The 18,988-nt window shown below is 37.1% G+C and overlaps 4 protein-coding genes across 5 annotated transcripts; 2 read left to right on the top strand and 2 right to left on the bottom strand.

Annotated features, from left to right (window-relative positions):
* The first annotated feature begins 6,135 nt into the window (after nucleotides 1-6,135).
* Nucleotides 6,136-7,731, top strand: Wuho (tRNA (guanine-N(7)-)-methyltransferase non-catalytic subunit wuho). The gene has a single exon (XM_071771239.1). It carries the CDS (start codon nucleotides 6,476-6,478, stop codon nucleotides 7,637-7,639), a length of 1,164 nt encoding a protein of 387 aa, XP_071627340.1. The 5' UTR covers nucleotides 6,136-6,475; the 3' UTR covers nucleotides 7,640-7,731.
* Nucleotides 7,732-7,837: 106 nt separating this feature from the next.
* On the bottom strand, nucleotides 7,838-10,304 carry Rpt4 (Regulatory particle triple-A ATPase 4). Its single transcript, XM_071771235.1, has 7 exons — nucleotides 9,926-10,304; nucleotides 9,590-9,669; nucleotides 9,470-9,509; nucleotides 9,079-9,215; nucleotides 8,625-8,997; nucleotides 8,268-8,531; nucleotides 7,838-8,183 (listed from the first exon to the last, which is right to left on the bottom strand). The coding sequence occupies exons 1-7, from the start codon at nucleotides 10,020-10,022 to the stop codon at nucleotides 7,993-7,995; spliced, it is 1,182 nt and encodes a 393-aa protein (XP_071627336.1). The 5' UTR covers nucleotides 10,023-10,304; the 3' UTR covers nucleotides 7,838-7,992.
* Nucleotides 10,305-10,316: 12 nt separating this feature from the next.
* On the top strand, nucleotides 10,317-15,824 carry Akt (Akt kinase). The gene is made up of 7 exons (XM_071771225.1): nucleotides 10,317-10,718; nucleotides 11,381-11,654; nucleotides 11,748-11,982; nucleotides 12,254-12,451; nucleotides 12,577-12,847; nucleotides 12,932-13,168; nucleotides 13,249-15,824. Exons 1-7 carry the CDS (start codon nucleotides 10,511-10,513, stop codon nucleotides 13,596-13,598), a joined length of 1,773 nt encoding a protein of 590 aa, XP_071627326.1. The 5' UTR covers nucleotides 10,317-10,510; the 3' UTR covers nucleotides 13,599-15,824.
* Nucleotides 15,825-15,858: 34 nt separating this feature from the next.
* Nucleotides 15,859-18,409, bottom strand: LOC139808809 (acid phosphatase type 7). Of its 2 annotated transcripts, none has more exons than XM_071771231.1 (8): nucleotides 18,191-18,409; nucleotides 17,946-18,097; nucleotides 17,566-17,760; nucleotides 17,147-17,474; nucleotides 16,864-17,046; nucleotides 16,567-16,786; nucleotides 16,302-16,496; nucleotides 15,859-16,215 (listed from the first exon to the last, which is right to left on the bottom strand). In XM_071771231.1, the coding sequence occupies exons 2-8, from the start codon at nucleotides 18,043-18,045 to the stop codon at nucleotides 16,120-16,122; spliced, it is 1,317 nt and encodes a 438-aa protein (XP_071627332.1). In that variant the 5' UTR covers nucleotides 18,046-18,097; nucleotides 18,191-18,409; the 3' UTR covers nucleotides 15,859-16,119. The 2 variants fall into 2 exon arrangements, with proteins under 2 accessions (XP_071627332.1, XP_071627331.1); XM_071771230.1 differs by having other exon boundaries at nucleotides 17,946-18,050; nucleotides 18,191-18,408.
* Nucleotides 18,410-18,988: the final 579 nt, after the last annotated feature.

Genomic DNA, 18,988 nt, shown 5'->3' with positions numbered 1-18,988 from the left:
ATGGGGATTCCCGAATCCCCGGAGCTTTTTTTCTCGCATATCCGTCGCAGGATCGTTTGAAGATGTTGTGTAACATGTCGTCGTCGCGTTGTATACTTGACGCGTATACGAACTTTCGAATCGAGCCGCCCGACGATCTTCAATTCTCTATACATACCTACTATACACGCATATATATATATATGAACTACTTATATATATAAATATTATATTTCTTGTATGAGCAATCGCGTCCGTGCCGTGGAAATAGATGAGGAATAACTTTGCGTGACAAAAGAGAAATTGGAAATCTTTATATCACTCGTAAATAAGGCTCGTACGCATAACGGATGAAATTCTTGGCTCGCAGTTTTCTTTTCTGCGGCATGAACTCGACTTTTTATGAAAATACGAGAGACGAAAATGTGTGTGAGAGAGAGAGAGAGAGAAAGAGAGAATGGAAAAGACCGTTGTACGACATGGAATATCGAGCCTGAGACTGTATAATAATTATAAATAAATGTACATGTTAAGACCAAGAGAAGGATAGATGTCCTGACACGTTTTCTCTAGACATAATATTGTTTAACAATATTTTATCGATTTCTTAACATTTTGATAAAATATCCTGCGTTTCTTCGTAATCGCTTCCTTCTCTTCCTGTGGGATTTGAACGTAAATCTTGCATTAACGAGAAATATTTAATAAAACTAAGTCCCAGTTAATTGAATCAACATTTTTATTAAAAACAATGACCTTACAAATGCTCTGAGATGGCACTAATACATTCTAATACACAGATTCGTATAATGTTGATAGAATATATTGTATATTTTTGTGATAATTACAGCACGGTATGTTTGTCGCGTAAAATGAAAAAAATAGTGTCGAATAGCAAGGGAGAAAAATTGCACTAGAATATTTTAATTTGTCAAAAGCACCGAGGAGGGTTTAATAGGGTTTCAGGCGATTGCGTCGCGAAGAGATTTGCGATGAACAACTGCAGTACATATGCGTACAATCTACATGTGCCACTTATGCTTCAGGTTCAACGACTAATTCAAATAACTCGACTTTACGGGGACAAAGACGGGATGAGCATTATCAACGATATATGATTGATGAACGTCAAGTTACGACCCGAGTCTATCTAATAACGTTAAAAACCTCAACTAAGTTCGCTTGTTTCCGTTCAGCGAAACTCTTTGGCTCGCCCTCGTTCGCAGCGAGGCTGTCTTTTCGAGGAAAACTTTCGATCAGAACTAATTTATAAAACCCATCTCTTTGAGCATAGTGATAACAGAAAATTTAGTCCTTGATTGTTTAAATATGGTTTTTATGAATGATATAGTTAACCCTTTAATGTCATTCCTCGGTGTAATTTTTCCCCTTAATCGATTCAGTATTAAAGAAATGGCGTGCGATATATCATGAAATCGAGTTACGATGCATCAGCCATCGCGACTGTGCGCCAGAAGGAACAAGGAACTATTAAATAATCGATAAAACTAAGCTAAGTCGTGGTGCAAAGTAACGCAAACATCCTCTGATATATCAATCGCTAGCGAAAGTTTTCCCGGAAAAGAATTGCCGTCGCATTCGCTGCACCGTTTCTCGTTTACTCGCACGACTAGAATCTCTCCCTTTTGATGAGATGAGCTATCGTTTCTAGGGGGAGAAGAAGCTATTACATATTCGCGGACTCACGAAGCGTACACGTCTTGCTCGAAGCCGATGCTGTCTTCGACGAAAATCCAATGGACTATATACTGTACTGAAATGTGAACTCCCACGCTAGCGCCCGGGTACCAAGAAGAAAAAAAACGGGTTGCTCTGTTTCTATTTCTGTTTAGCGAACTTTTGATTGGTCAATGTATTCATATTCAATTGTTCTCGAAAAGCACAGAAAAGGACAAGTTGAAATTCTCCATCTCATTTATCCCGTTTTCTTCCAGAATAGAGTTCACATTCCAGTCTATATTCTATAGTTCCCATCGCGTTTGCAATCCCTGTCTGTACCAAGTGCTGAATTCCACGTGATTGAAGCGCGCGGTCTTGCAAGCGCGTCTACGAATCGAGGACATGATTCTTCAAACGTACAAGTCGTTCGCGCTCCAATAGAGGAACGTGCCGCGAAATTTATACGGAATTGCAAATTGCCTGATACGACATAGGTACAAACCGCAAAACTCTCATTCTAGACGTGGAGGTATAGCTCAACCCGACATACGCCGCATTGTTGACTTCAGAATAACGTCGTCCACTGGGATGAACTGTCGCGCAGGCACGTTTTCACGACTGATGGACTCATTTCTTCAAGTTGACTGTTGATTTTGGTTGTTGATGAATTACGATCGCGATGGGGGGGGCTTTCTAGCAGAGCCTTCGCAGACGACGTTGGCGCGACGACTGCATCTGTTTCAACGAGAACATGCTCATCGACAGTCCGAGGGTTGCGAGGAAGACTGCGGATGTCGCCATGCCACGATCGAAGCTCCTAGCCCTGTATAAAGCTGGACTGGCTGCCTGAGAACAAAAACCGTTATGAGGAGGCGCTTCATTGAAGTGAAGACATTTGTCTTTTATAATTAATGTTTGTATGTTTATATAGACGAAATAGTTCTTTTGTATTTATATAAAAAAATAATTTTCTATCTGGTCAACAATACGTCTCTTAGTTATAATATTATAGATCGCCATAATATATCTTTGTTGCCTGTACAAAAATTTATATATAAACTAGGTCGATTTTTTGAGAAAGAACTCAACTGGAAAATAAGTTTTCGTCGTTTATAAAGTGTAGGCAGGGACGCGAAGTGGGCATTAATTAAAGTCGATTACTGTGGGACCGAGCTCCAGAGACCTTACCTGATTCAGTGACAATCGGAAAGCGTATAGCGCGGCATAGGTCGAATGCATCTCGTTACTGCAGCTTCCTTGTGTATCCTGAAAGAATAAAATTAGATATTATTTATCATTATTATATATAAATAATTCATATATTTTTCCCTCTCCCTTCAGGCGAATCGCTCAACGAACAGTTTGCAATTGATTTTTATTAAACATCTCCGAGTTGGAGTCGCGTCATTTCCGAAGCAATGGATAAATCTCAGGAAATGCCTTTTGAATATACCTTTTTCCTTAATACGACACACGAGAGATCACGCGCTTGGCTTAGCTCAGCTGCGCAGCAGCAACTACGTCGAACGAGACGCGAATTATGATAGACGGGTGAGAAGTGTGCGAAACAGGGGCCGCGAGATATCTATATAGAGGACAAAAATTCCCAGTTGCGTAAAATTCGTTCTTATCGCGACGAATGATTTCGCGGCGTCGCAAAACTCGTCTGAACGCAAAAGGAAATGCTCTTGCAGGTGAAGATATCTCTGTGGCGTTGTTAGGTAAATTACCTATAGAGCGTAAAACGTTGCGACAACAGAATGTTTACATCAACATGTGTCATGATTAATAGTTAAAATATAAAAAAAGAAATAGAGCTCTATTAAAAAGCTGTGCGATCGAAATCATTCCGTTGACATTCCGATGAATAATTTCGATTATCTTTTTAACGTGATTATACAGTTCTCGACGAAGTTTAATCTTTTGCGATCTAAATTATTTCTCATAAATGAATGAGATTCAAGTACCTCGTCCCCGATTTCGTTTAAATGGCAAGTCTAATATAAATCAAAGAATTTATTAATCTGAAGGAATTTATGAAGATTCTAAAAATACAAATTAATAATTAATTTGACATAAAAAATTGACGAGTCCAGGTCGACATGGGATTGCAAAAGGGAAAAATTAACGCCAAATATCGAAGAAGTTGCTGCATATGAAATTCGAATTTGTAATCTATGTAAGAAAAATGTTTAACGTATGAAGAATAGTTTGCTAGACGGTGAAACGATTCCAAGTTAATTGAATTATAAGAGGAGGGTATTTACCCAGACACAGAAAAAAAAAATGCTTTCTTGCGTCATTAGATATCGGAAGTGACCAGTGAGAAAATTTACATTGATTTATATTGCGAGAGAATTAATGCGGATCAATCGATCAACTTTGCTCTTTAACGTCGCGCGTCATCGAGTTATCGCGAGTGACGCGAAGACGCGAAACGAAGATTCGTTTGCAGTGGATACATTCGATAAGTGTATTCTGGTGCGTTATTGAACCATTGCCAGAAGTGCTGTCACACGATCGGGCGAGTCGTTTCTCCTGTTTCACCGATCTTGCTTGGCGCCGTTTGACGAAGCCGGCCTTATCGTTGCTAAGCCAAGAGCGGGAAACGGCATGATTTTGGAGATAATGAGCTCCCTCGCGAACATCGTTATCAGCAAGCAGCTGTCGAGCGTACATTGATATCACGAAACCTAAATCGGACGCGAGTTCTATCGCTACGTATGATATCTGCAATCGTAAAAGTGATGTGAATATTTTTAAACGCATTACGGGAGAGTTTGAGTAAAATCGGTGAAGCAGAAGATAATTGGCTATTTATAATTTCATTGTTATACAGCATCCGTAGAAGAATACTGTCACAAGTTCAAAATTCACAATTTTCAGGAGAGAGAAAAGAAACAAATTTAATTCAATTTTATGCTCTTTTTGTTTATAGCACGATAGATAATATTTTAGGCATACTTTTTATGGGTTTGACTAAAAATCGAAATCTTTTTAGTTGTGACAATATTTTTCTAGGAGTGCGATATAATAATTGAATTATTATATAATAAATTTTATAGAAATAATCATATATTATATAATAATTATATAATAAATTTGAATAAATTATATAATGAACATTTATATTACTGATTATAGATAACATTCAAATCATGCATCCAGCTTTAGTCCCGCACGAGGACTAATTAACCTCTCCGTTACGCAATAGTTTCCGCCTAGAATAAAATTTATGAATTATCAAATAGCTGACGACATTCGGTCTTCCGCGTGTCGTGTTCACGGGATGCATACGGAGTAAACGAGACGTATAATTCGCAACGCGCGGTCCACGTACAGAAGGAGACGCGAAGGTCAAACAACGCGTTAACGAGGCTTACCGCCGTGCACACCCTAAATCCGGAAGCCTTCTGCCTTGCTATCGCACGATGCACTTCGGGAACTTGGCACCGGCCTTCGGGCACATATCCGGGGAAGGGGAGAGACCTTCGCGACCCCCTCGTATATTATGGGAGTTCCAAGTTGGAGACTCGAGTATCGGAGGAATGCACTCACTTGAACTTTGACAGTTCAATCAAATATTAATCCTTAACCTCTAAATCATTTAACAGTACGATCAGCAACGGAAAATTATGTGCCACTCTCGTCGGCGACCCCCACCCCCCGCCTCTCTTCAGACTCATCCGCGGAAGGTCGAGTCTGGATTCCGGACTCTGCGAGACACCGGAAGTTTCATTCTAACCTCAAAATCAATTCTTGCCGTTCTCGAATTATTATTCGGTTCATTGCGTAACGCGAGATTACGTGACGAAGGGCGCGATGCTGTCATTGACTTTTTAGTCGTCCCTATGTTGTTTATGTCTATAGGAAAATAGTAAGTCTCACAGCAAGTGCGAGAAGTTTCATTAATCTTCCGACATAATGGATATATATCTATACAGTTCTCTACTCAAGAAAGAAAAATAATAAATGCAGTCGAACGTTTTTATCATAATAGCGCTTCAAGTGCGAGACCTTGTTATTTTTATCTCACAATATTATTACCTACTACCTACTATACTACAAAAATTAGGCTGTCGTGTGGAAACGTCGAACCTCGTCGCCACTCTTTTCGTACTTACTACGTGTTGGTTGGATGTAAAATATAAGAATTGACGATAACGATACGCCGGCAAAATTGAATTGTGCCAGGCCTCAGCAATGCGGAGCGGAACAAGCTACTCACCTGCCTGCGCCGAAACCAGCTGATAAAAGAGACCGGAGAAAAAGCGCTCCGTTACGAATCGCGCGAACGTTATGGCTTCTGCACACGGAACGCCGAACGCGGAAAGGCTTGTTGCCGGGAGCGTCCCGGTTTGACCACGGCCACTCACAGCCCCCGGTGCCTGGAGTTTTTCCACTGGACCAGCCAACCAGATATTTTCATTTTTCCTTTTTTTCTCCGAAGTTTTAGAATTATAAAAAGAAATAAGACTTATATTATGGGTCCAGTGAGACGTGAATATAGAAACAACGGAATATGCCCTAATATTTATCTCATATTTATGTATTAAATAATTTATTTGCATGCTATATTTTTTTTGTTTTGCTCCTTTTAGGTTAGGAGCGTCAGCGCCTTCAACCCTGCCTTTGGGTTATATAGCGTTTGAGGTTAGGTATATCAATACACGTGTTGCATCGTTGCCATTCGTTACATGTTACATTCACGTCTATACCATACGTCAATAGAGATTACGCTCATTCGTCGCTCGACAGCGATGTGAGCGATGTTAATTTAAAATCTCTTTCACGAACGAGTTGCAAATGCCAAAATATGAGCTTTTCCGTGTACGAGTCGCACGTGGCCCTGTGCAACAACGAACGTGTAATAATACACGATATTGACGACGGTACCGAAAACGTGATAGTCTTGCCGGATCTGGAGGCCGAGAGGAAGATAGACGTGCACAACAACGTGGACATCGAGGCATATCACATGATAACGTCTCTGACGTTCTCCGAGGATGGAAAGTATTTTGCTGTGTGCACGAATCGCAAGCAGCTGTGCCTGTACGAGACCAAGGACCTGAGGCTCCTGTCGAATCGCACGCTCACCAGGGCCGCGAGCAGAGTGAGATTCTCGCCGAGCAACGATATCGTCGTGGCGGATAAGGCCGGTGACGCCTACCTGTTCTCCACCAGCCCTCCGACGGAGACCGGAACCTTGATCTTGGGACACTTGTCGATGCTCCTCGACATACTCGTCACGCAAGACACGAAATACGTCTTGACGACCGACAGAGACGAGAAGATAAGGGTTTCCACGTTTCCGAACTGCTACAACATTCTGTCTTACTGCCTGGGACACGCAAAATTCGTGACAAATATCTCGGAGTTGCCGCACGAGAAGAGGATCCTGATATCGTGCGGCGGTGACGGAGTCTTTAAGTTGTGGGACTACAAGCGCGGAAGTGAACTTATGTCCGTAAACTTTTGCGACAAGGTACCGAAGTGCGACATAGAAAAGTTCAACCAGGATCTCCATGACTGTAATTACGACGAATCCATAGATATACTGCCTGTCAAGTATCTCAGAGTGTCTCGTCTTAGTAGAATAGAATCTTTAATTGTGATAAGTTTTTATAACAGCAAGGTACTGTTAGTTTATAGGATTAGCGGTGACAATGATACACGGTTAAAGGCAAATTATTTGGAATCCATAACTGTAGAAGCTGAACCTGTCGAATGTCTTTTACACAAACAAGTTTTGTGGATATTAACGGATGTAGGATTTCAAGTGTACAAATTTGAAAATGATAAATTTGTAACTCACGATGCTCTAAATTCCACTATCAAGCGTCTTGATATGTCCTGGCAAATTTTAAAAGACACTATCGTTAAACGGAATTTGTTTCCAGTTTTATATAAAAGAAATTATGACAATGCGCAGGAATATCAAGAAAGGAAGAAGATCCGTCTTGCGGGCAATACAGAGTAGATATAATACCATTCTTACAAATGTTATAAATACAATTATTACGCTGAGTATTTTGTAAAGTACGTGCAAATAAATAATTTGCAATAACCGAACGAAATAGAGAGAAAACAAAAGTCTATATTTATTTTACATCAATCGTCTTAGATCATACCAATGTTATTGTATTATACAAATTTGCTAATGTGTGTTAATGCTGAATAAACTTTCAGAAATATATAATTTCACTATGGAGGATACAAATAATTGTAGCAAGGTAATATTGAATGAACTTGGAGCACATACAAAAAGTAATAGACATCTAATATTATTTTTGTAATATAAAACGATAGTCATTGGTAATATTATGTCAAAAGTTACACAGGTTTATAATCTAGTTTAGATTCGAGTTTCTTGTTGTCAGAAACCTTTCTGACGGCTTTCATGAAATCTTCTTGTATTACATATTCTCTTTCTAATCGTATTGCAAACAGGCCGGCCTCCGTGCACACGTTTCTTAAGTCAGCGCCGTTGAATCCATCCGATAGTTTAACCACTGCCTCATAATCTGTTATTTGCATGAATAATATTCATATAATATTGTAAAACAGAATATTTAAAATAAAAAATACGGGACGAATAAATTTCTTACCGATTTCACCATGTTTGGCAATTGGCAGGGCATGTATTTTCAAAATTTCTAAACGAGCTTGTTCGTTAGGGAGCGGTATTTCGATCTTTCTGTCCAGTCTTCCCGGCCGCAATAACGCGGGATCCAAGGTATCAGGCCTATTTGTAGCCATTATCATTTTAACTTGACCCAAAGAATCAAATCCATCCATCTGATTCAACAATTCCATCAAGGTTCTCTGGATTTCGCGATCAGCACTTGTCCCTTCCGAAAATCTGCGGCCACCTATACATATATATAAAGCCAAATGTATTAATATCTTTTATATAATTCTCTTTTAACTCAGATATATTTTACTTATAAATATCATGCACCCACCAATAGCGTCAATTTCATCCATAAATATAATACAAGGTTGATGATCACGAGCGTAATTGAACATCTCTCTAATCAGTCTAGCTGATTCTCCAATATATTTATCGACAATCGCGCTCGAAACAACTTTCAAGAAATTTGCGTCTAACTGACTGGCAACAGCTCTCGCCAGTAATGTTTTTCCAGTACCGGGAGGACCGTACAATAAGCATCCCTTGGGAGGAGTGATCCCGACTCTTTGGAAAAGTTCAGGATTTAATAATGGCAATTCTATAACTTCGCGCAATTCGCGTATCTGTTCGCTCAAACCACCGATTGCGGAATATGTCACATCGCCAGGATCTTCATGAGACATGTTATAAACTAATGGATCAACCTAGAAGCAACAACGAAAATAAATTTTTTTTTACGAATTGAGAGCTAATCTCTTAAAGGATTAATTAGCGAGCTCTTTTACCTCACGTGGCAAATAGCGCATGATGGTGAGAGTTGTCATATCTAAAGCAACTCTAGTTCCAGATTTTAATTTATTTTTATCCAATTGACGCCGACATCCAACAACATAACGTGGACCGTTCGTTGCTTTCACTATAACTGTACAACAAATTAAATCTTCTTTTGTTTCGGATACATCAGTTTAAATATTTTAGCTATAAATTTGCAAGATATGTGTGCCTATTGCGCTAGATATAATCTTTTTGTTCTTATGAAACATGAATAGCATATCATTGTAATAAAACTTTGAATTTTTAGTTATCTTTAGGATTAGATATGCAGCAAAATAGATATATTTAATCTTTAGAATTTAAATATACATAACTTTAGGTGTATATAAATTGATTGCTTACACTTTTCTTCAGTAAGTTGTTTTAGCACTTCACCAACAATCTGTAAGATTATGCAATATAGAATATAGAGATAATCATGAGTTATTAGTTATTACATTTTGACAATAAAAATGACAATACCTGTCCAACACTTTGCAATGCCTTTAAATCATTCTCAGACTTGTCATATTGCTTTGTCAGATCCTTGAGATGTTCTCTCACTAGAAAGAACATATATTTCATAGTCATTACATTTTTTTATAAATCAATTATAAGATATAAAATAAAATGTCCCGAAAGAAGTGTATTAATATACTGGTATTGCAAAAAAAGTGTATTTAAGAGTAAAATATCGAGAAAGCCTAATAAAGAGTAATAAGAGGAAATGTAAGAGGTTAGGAGGGCCTCTGATACATACATACTTTGTAAATAAAACTTTACTATATAAAATTTACAATATTGATGAAGATATCTTACTTTCCTTGAGACGTGACTCAACTTCCTTATGTTCTAAAAGCTTTTTTCGATAATCTTGAAGCGCTTTTTCTCTCACAGAGTCCATGGTGACCGCCATTTTTACTTATTTTGCTGTCTAACTGTCACTGACAGAATTCTTGTAGATGGGCAAGACGCACGGTGTAGTCTATTTACACCATGGCTGGCAGAACCTGCAGAAGAAATAAATGGACGCATTCAGCAGGGCTGCGTTCGAGAACCACCACTACGGATCTCTCGTTATCGCTGGCGCGCGGCGGCTTGCCTTCCTGTGAAAACGTGGCTTTAAACTCCGGGCGACTATCGCGCCGTTTCTGACGAGTGACGTATCTCTAATCTCAGTATTCTTTAGTTCAGCGCGATCACGACATCACGTCGACGGTCAGTGTGTACATATGCATCACCTGCCGCACGCGTATCTATGATTACTCAAGTTTACATACGCGCACCACTCCCGCTACTGCGTGTTCGCGATTTTTGTGAGATTCCTGACGTAGGACGGAACTCGGAGCGTCACCGGGATATCGACAAGTGCGTATCGACGAACGACTGATAGGGGACGCAGCGATGAACGTCGCAGCGTCCGGTGGTGGTGGCGGCGGCGGCGGCGGCGGCGGCGGTGGCGGTGGAGGCGGCGGCGGTGGCGGTGGCGGTGCCAGCGGTAGCGGCAACGGCACCAGCGGTGGCAGCGGCAGCGGTAACGGTGTCAGCGGTGGCAGTGGCAGTGGCAGCGGCGGTCAACGTATCGTCAAGGAAGGATGGCTCCAAAAACGCGGTACTTCCATAATATTTACGTTTTGCGTAATGTTTACCGGAGCCCGTGGGACTCCGACTACGCTCCTCTTCTACGTGGGTTACCCGCGGGCTAGGTGTCACGAATGCGTGCCGCTGCCTGTCGAACGTGCAACGCGGAGGAGAAGATGATACCGAGCCTCGGGAACCCACCGAGCGTCTTGCTTCTCTTCCTCACAAAATTGTTTGCGTGCACAAATCCTAGTTCCTGTAAGGAACCATCTACGGAGATCTGTGTCCATGGTCGAGTCCCGTCTTCACGTCCTCGTGATGACGGAGTCTCGTTTTCATGTCTTCGTAGAAGTTAGAAGTCTGCATGTTTTCGTATCGCTCCAAAAACAATCGTGCTACTTTGTAGCACACCCGGTGAAAGAAACGTGGGAACGATGAAGCATAGCGTCTCTTAGGTCTTCCTATTAGTCATATCTGATGTCATATACTTTTCCTTTTTGAATTGTATTCAAATATATTAATTGGAAATTGTATGATGTTCTTATATATATATCTATGTATATAGGTAAGATTTGAGCAATAATTTGTTAAAGAGAAACATTCAAGCATTTAGGTACTTACTTTTAGAGTTAAATTCTCCATAGTCAGGTATTTACGTATATATAATTAAAATGCGTAATAATTTCTTTATAGGGGAGCACATAAAAAATTGGAGATCGAGGTATTTTGTCTTGAGGGATGACGGTACACTGGTTGGGTTCAAGGTGAAGCCTGACCCGCAGATGGCTGCCCAAACATCTACCCAGCCGTTAAATAACTTCACAGTGCGTGGGTGCCAAATAATGTCAGTGGACAGACCTAAACCCTATACATTTGTTATCAGAGGCCTCCAGTGGACGACTGTAATCGAAAGGACGTTTCATGTGGAAACGGAGCAAGAAAGGGAAGACTGGGTAGCAGCAATCAGGTTTGACTTTAACGGCAATCCTTTAAGCTCCAAAATATTGAATTCGTTGATGCTCTATCGCGCAATCATCTACTACCTCGTATTTTCTTACAGATATGTAGCAGATAGGTTAGCAAATGAAGAACAGCAGCAAGAACAACCACAAATGCAGCAATCCTCTTCCTCGGAGGACGTTGATATGGAATCGTCAGTGGGTGCTAGATCTGACTCTTGTAGTTCCTTAGGTGTTGTATCTACTGATATAGACGGTGGTAGTATCGATGAATTGTCAGCGAAATTCAGTGTCCAAGGAACTTCAAGTAGTAAAAGTACTGGCAAAAAGAAAGTAGTAAGTTATTGAACCTTATTTCTGATTATTTGGATAAATTATCTCATCTTTCTTGAAAAACACATTACTTAATTATGAATCATACTATTATAATGCATACATAAATTATGTGTGATATCATTCACGTCTATGAATAAATATACAGATAGATAGAATATATAAATATAAAAAAATATATAAATTTTAAAGAAGATTGACTTTTTCCTAAATAATTTGCTAATTTATTCAAAATTACTTTTATTCATGATTTCTTTTCACGTATTTGTTTCAGACACTTGAAAATTTTGAATTTTTAAAAGTTCTGGGGAAAGGAACGTTTGGAAAGGTAATTCTTTGCAGAGAAAAGGCGACAGGACATTTATACGCTATCAAAATTTTAAGAAAGGAAGTTATTATCCGTAAAGATGAAGTGGCACATACACTTACTGAAAACAGAGTATTACGTACTACTAATCATCCCTTTTTAATCGTACGTAAAATACCGCTTAATATGTATGTTATTAAATATTTTTTTGTAATTTTATAATTTGAGATTAAGGGGGTGGCTGTTTTTATTGAATTATAATGTAGTAAAACATATTTATAAATTTTCAGTCTTTGAAATACAGTTTTCAAACGGCAGACAGGCTGTGTTTTGTTATGGAATATGTAAATGGTGGCGAATTATTTTTCCATTTGAGTCGGTCACGTGTATTTGGCGAAGATCGTACTCGATTTTATGGCGCAGAGATTATATCGGCCTTAGGATACTTGCACTCGCAAGGCATTATATATCGTGATCTCAAATTGGAAAATCTCCTCTTGGACAAAGACGGGCATATTAAAATTGCTGACTTTGGTCTGTGCAAAGAAGACATTACATACGGTTCGTATCGTTCGTAAACCGAAAGGTAGATTAAAAGCAATGAAATGTTGAATAAGTTTTGATGAGATTAATTGTATAACGTAGGGAGAACAACAAAGACATTTTGCGGAACACCAGAGTATTTGGCACCGGAAGTACTTGAAGATAACGACTATGGACGAGCTGTAGATTGGTGGGGTGTGGGTGTAGTCATGTATGAAATGATGTGTGGTCGATTACCTTTTTATAACAAAGATCATGAAAAGCTGTTTACGCTTATTTTATTGGAAGAAGTAAGATTTCCTAGGATGATTAGCAATGAAGCAAGAGATATGCTTGGTGGTAAGTATTACGAGCTTCAATGATTACAAAAGTTTCTTAAACGAGAAAAAAAAACTTATATTTGTGCGTTATTTTTATAGGTTTATTAATAAAGGATCCAAGTAGAAGATTAGGTGGGGGACCTAATGATGCGAAGGACATCATGAATCATGCATTTTTCTCGTGTATCAATTGGACAGACCTTGTCCAGAAGAAGATTCCTCCACCCTTTAAGCCGCAAGTGACTTCAGATATTGACACTCGATATTTTGATAGTGAATTTACCGGCGAAAGTGTTGAACTTACACCCCCGGATCAGGGCTGTTTGGGTAGTGGAGGGGGTTTAAAATCAATAGCAGAAGAACAAGAACATTTTCCTCAATTTTCATACCAGGAAAGTCATTCAAATTCGGCAACAAATTCTTCTTCCATTGTTTCTATTAATCACTGACAGTGTCAAGTGTCTTGCTTAATTAATGTAATGAGAGATGTGGTTTTCAATGCATGAAAAACCTCGAGCAAAATGATTTAATTACGATATGTATATGACGATTGTCTGCAAAGCTTGAAATTTTTCCAATAGGCGGATCAATCAAATTATCTTTCTTTATGATGCTTTTTTTTTATGCATCTTAAGAGATTGTCACATATCTCCAATGGCAAAAGAATTAGATTTATGCGTATAAGTGTGCGCGCGCATATTACACCTATACACATAATTATTCAATAAAATTGTATATGGCAAAATGTATACTATAAGATTAGATTGAGATAGTATGATTAATATTTGCATATAGACTCGAAGGAATATGACAGGGATTAAATTACGTTCTTAATTGAATCGAATTAACTAAAATTCCTTGAGACACGTATTGTGAATATTGAATAATTTTCTTGTCATCAAGGAACGTGCGGTAATCGTAAGTATAATCTTTCGTTTCACAAAAGCTGCACTTGACACTTTCCATCTTCATTATCACTTACCTTATTTATGGAAGGGCAGTTCCTGATCTTTTTTTAATTCAATAGATGACTGTTACGGCAGATGCCAAAATAGAAAAATTGCAAACTGGCAAAGAGCCAACGAAAAAGAAAATGGTTTGTCCATTGTGAAAGTAGAATGTGTAGTAAAATATCAGCTTTAATTGAATTATTGTATAAATTGGAGGTCACTTTTTTAGCCTTATGTAAATTGTCATTATTATGACTGATAATAATTGGAGATGTGCGAGTATTCGAAAATTCTGGGCTGTATAGAATTCGGAGTACTTGTTCGAAACAAATGTTTGACTATTTTTGGAATTGCTTGGAAAAGGAAGTTGTTTAAAAGAGAAACTTGGCTTAAATATTTTCTACCTACATTACTTCCCAACTATGAAAATATATTAACTTAATGGTAGATGCATTATGCGTATAGAAAATGATTAGAAATTAAATTCTCTATTAGATTGCTGCAATTGGATATTTTATCGAATCATGAGCTTAAAACTTAGTAAATAGACACTCGATTCTATAATTATTCAATATAGCTTAAAGTCTAAAAGATGAAAACTTTATGTAAGATTCTATTATAGCTTATTTACTTTCACTGGCTAAGACATTTGGAAAAACCTTTGAATCTTGAAAAATTCGAAAATTTTGGAAAATCTTTGGATTAAAAAATTAATATTCTAGATATTATATATTTGAAAGTAATGATTTATGTACATATATATAATATAATATATTATTATTATTATATTATATATTATATTATATATTATATGTATATATGCATGTATATTATATATATGTATATATATACGTATATAAATCATATCTCGTGTATTTTCCAGATTTGCCTGCAAATCTGAATTTTTTAAAATGGGAAAGATTGTTTTTATAAATATAATCATTGTGTAAAAATAGATTTTTAATGGAGATAATGAAATATATGAATTGTTCATTATTCGTGTCATCCTAAAAATAAAATCGTTGCTAGACTTCAACAGTATCGGCATAAAATGATTTGTGCATAATTGTGATGAAAGTGCCTAGTAAACGATTACTCCCTAGTGCGAATACTTAATATAGTTACATTCGAATGCAAATGTGAAAATGTAGAATAATCATATAATCAGTTATTATTCTATTTTTATTTATCGGGACTAAACACTTAAGCTATGTCATTTAGATAATCGCGTTTTTCAAGAACTCGCTAATTTAAAACTGCTAAATAAGTATTTAGGAAACATGAGGGCTTACAGATAATTCAACGAGTCATAGGTTGAAATTATGTTAGCCACAATTGGAGCGATTGAAGTACTTTGAACATAACTCGAACGAGTTCTATCCGAAATATAGTCGTAAAATACGTGATATGTGAAGCTTCGAAAAAACTCACACATGTCTAATTATAATAAATTTTTAATCGGAAAAAATGTGTTTTCCTAAAAAAACAGTCAAGGCTATTCGTTATATATCTTTATGTATCATTAAATAGTGATTAATTATGCGAGTTAGATGGAGAAATATGAAATCTTATACACTAATACTATATATATATGCACATATATACATATATATTTATATGTGTATACATGTACATATATATATTATTAAAACTATATTATATATACTTATAATAATTATATATATGCATATATTTATATTTTAACAATTAAAGGATTATATTATACGTTTTTTGCATTTACTAATTTTTTACTCGCTCATACGTAGATAAATATCACGCATTTTATTGTTCATGTTCATATATACATTTCGACCGTAGTATATTCAGCTACGTAAAATGTGTACCAAATTCAAATTATATAATTACAATTATATAATTATACGTATAATACACAGCCGAAGTAAAAAAAAAAATTTATTATTTACTATAACAATATAATTCGCTAAATGTTTTTAATCTACATTTTGTTCATTATCTCGATTTGTAATATGGCGTTAATTAAAATTAGATTTGTGTCACATTAATTTGTAGGAAAAACTTGTGCATACTGCGGCAAAGGTTTCTCTTTCACAAGCCAAACTCTGTCTAAAACAGCCCCATCTTTATCATCGGATACCTATTATTAAATGAAAGTGGTTATTTTACGATTCAATTATAAAAATCACGTTTTCAGGGGTTGTTTTTATCATATTTATGCCATACCTGTTCGAGATACAAATGGGTTTTGTTGAACACTTTCATTCTCGTGTATCCATAATCTGAGCTATGAAATGCGGACCATGCCGGTGGTTTTGAAATAAATTTCTCTCGACCTTCTTTGCAACCAGCTGAGCCAGTAACTATGTGTACAGGTGCTTTGTAATTTGTATACGGTTCCTCGTAACTGCCGTTGTACACCTATGAGGATAATTTCCATCATTAGCAAATGAATATTTTCCTTAAAATAAACTCAATAAACGACATTTACTTGAAAGTTATACATGGGCCACATCCTCTCATAACTATGTTCGTGCGCCCAAATTTCTAAATCCACTTTATATTTGAAAAACAGATCTTCCAGTCCAAACCAATTTAAAAATGGTAATCCAACTCTAACTAGACTCTGATGGTTAGTACAATCATCTGCATTTTTATTGCTGCAATACATTGGCCTATGTCCAAAGGTTACTATCCATGGACGTTGAGCCCTGTAATGATGTATCCTTTCAATTATCATTTATGTTGTCGTTAATTATGTTGTATTATGGTCTAATTGATAATATACCTTGCTTCAGGTTTATTAGCTTCTCGTAGATCTTTATCCAACCATTCATATTGCTTAATCATTTGTTTTATACCATAATTCATAAAATAATAAGCTTCAGTTTCTATAGCTACAAAATGTACAGGACCTATATTAAAGCTGTACCACAAGCCTTCCGAATTACCTGGCATAGTAAATCGGGCTCTGAAAGATTATTAAAAAATGGGATTAAAACGTTTCGCATATTGCACGAAGTATTGGTAGCAAGTTGTACGTGTGATCAGGCAACGGTACTTAAATATACCTGTAATTGCTAAAATTGTATTTCTCTTCATGGTTGCCGGGTACAGTCATGTACGGTATGTAAGCAGCAACTGATTCAATTTGCCGCATAAACTCGTCTCCTATGCGCGCATTATCCGTGTTCATATCATAAGCGAAATCGCCGACGTGAATGGCAGTATCATATAAACCACGCTCGGTCTCTTCCTGCAGCCGTGATAAACTCTGCGCGTTCTCATTACCCATATCACCGAAGATAACTATTTGCGGTGACCAATCTGTAGAGTCCTCGGGTGCAGTTCTCATGTAAAATATATTTGACCATCCATAACGGCTACCGCAATGATATACTGAAGACAAATAGCAATACGTTCATTATTAGTGCGATAATTTTAGGATAATTAGTAGCAAACGAAAAAATGCACGAGATATATATCTTACTGTATTTGCTGTTGGGCGTTAAATCCTTTAGCCATACTCTGTGGATATACTGTTTCCGTTTTTGTTTCCCGCCATCGACGAAGAGGGTAGAATTTCCTTCAGCTCGCAGAACAAACCCACCTATGCCATATTCCACTATCGATTCTTTGGTATCGTTTCTTGTGCTCCAAGTGACAACAATGTCGTGAATGTTATCTAAAAATTATAATCGGAACATATATATATTAATTATCTTTTTTAATCGTAAACAAGAGTTGTTTGTAAACACTTGTCTTAGAATACAATTTCCTCCCGTTACATTGTTTATATGATCAGATTTACATTTTAAAAATATGATTTAAGATATTACGTTACTTACATATCAATGTCATAAAACTCACCGCCATAAGAAATATGTACAGCTTCCGGCTGATAATGTATCACAGTAGCAAACGCAGTAGAGAGGAGAGATAGGATCACGAGCATGATGTGCGAGAGCATCTTGCCTATACAGACCAGAAACAGCGTCAGATGATACGCATTAATTGATCGTCTGATATGACAGGGCAGATAACAGAACAAAGGAAGGAATTAATCTGTGTTTGCATATCAATTACATATGTCACTGACAATGTATACAGCCTACCTGCTGATTCAATGTGTCCTATCTCGCTTGTGTGTCACAGAAAAGAACGACAACCAAGAGAATACAACTGAAGCTTATACATAAAAAACAACGAATAATCCTACGTTATCAGTGAGATGCATGGCATCGTCGGACGTCGAGCAAATTATCGTTTCGACACGATGACGCTCGAAATTGACTGATTGACTCCCACCTCGTGTTCCGTTAGCAACTGATTGCTGTCATTCTTGTGGAACGAAACTGACCAATGACGAACGCTCGCGTCAAATGCGCGCGATGATTGGCCGTAGATAATACTGGCGCGAGATGCTTTTGCGTTCAACTTCACGTTTTAGCGTATTTAATTTCAATTTAGCGCTATTTAGCTCTATTGTAGTTGCGCATTAAACTTTTTTGTAACCATTATATTTTTGCAATGGAATATATAGGTATATAATAAAATATTAAAGATAAAAAAGAGTAGGAAACTGAAACAAAAAGTTCAATTGTGGAGAACAATTCTTTTTGACTTCTGAAAGTATTTTCAACTGTTTTCATTCTTATCTTCCTTATTTAATTCTTCTGGATTTAAATTGAATAAAATATGACAAAGGAAAGAATTAAATCACTTTTTTCTAACTTTAAAAATTCATCCATGAAGAAATTAACAATCATTAGTTTTCTTTTCTACATTATATTCGACGACTTATCTATCCTCAAAAAGTGTCATAAAGTTTTAGCATTTATAATGCAATTTTAAAAATCTTTACTGAAAAATTTCCGAAATTATATTATCTTTCTTTTGTATAATATAATAGA

The sequence above is a fragment of the Temnothorax longispinosus genome, chromosome 2 (genome assembly GCF_030848805.1).
Source record: "Temnothorax longispinosus isolate EJ_2023e chromosome 2, Tlon_JGU_v1, whole genome shotgun sequence".
In the NCBI taxonomy this organism is placed as follows: domain Eukaryota; kingdom Metazoa; phylum Arthropoda; class Insecta; order Hymenoptera; family Formicidae; genus Temnothorax; species Temnothorax longispinosus.
Note: the sequence above shows the minus strand (reverse complement) of the source record. Positions and strands in the feature narration are given on the sequence as shown.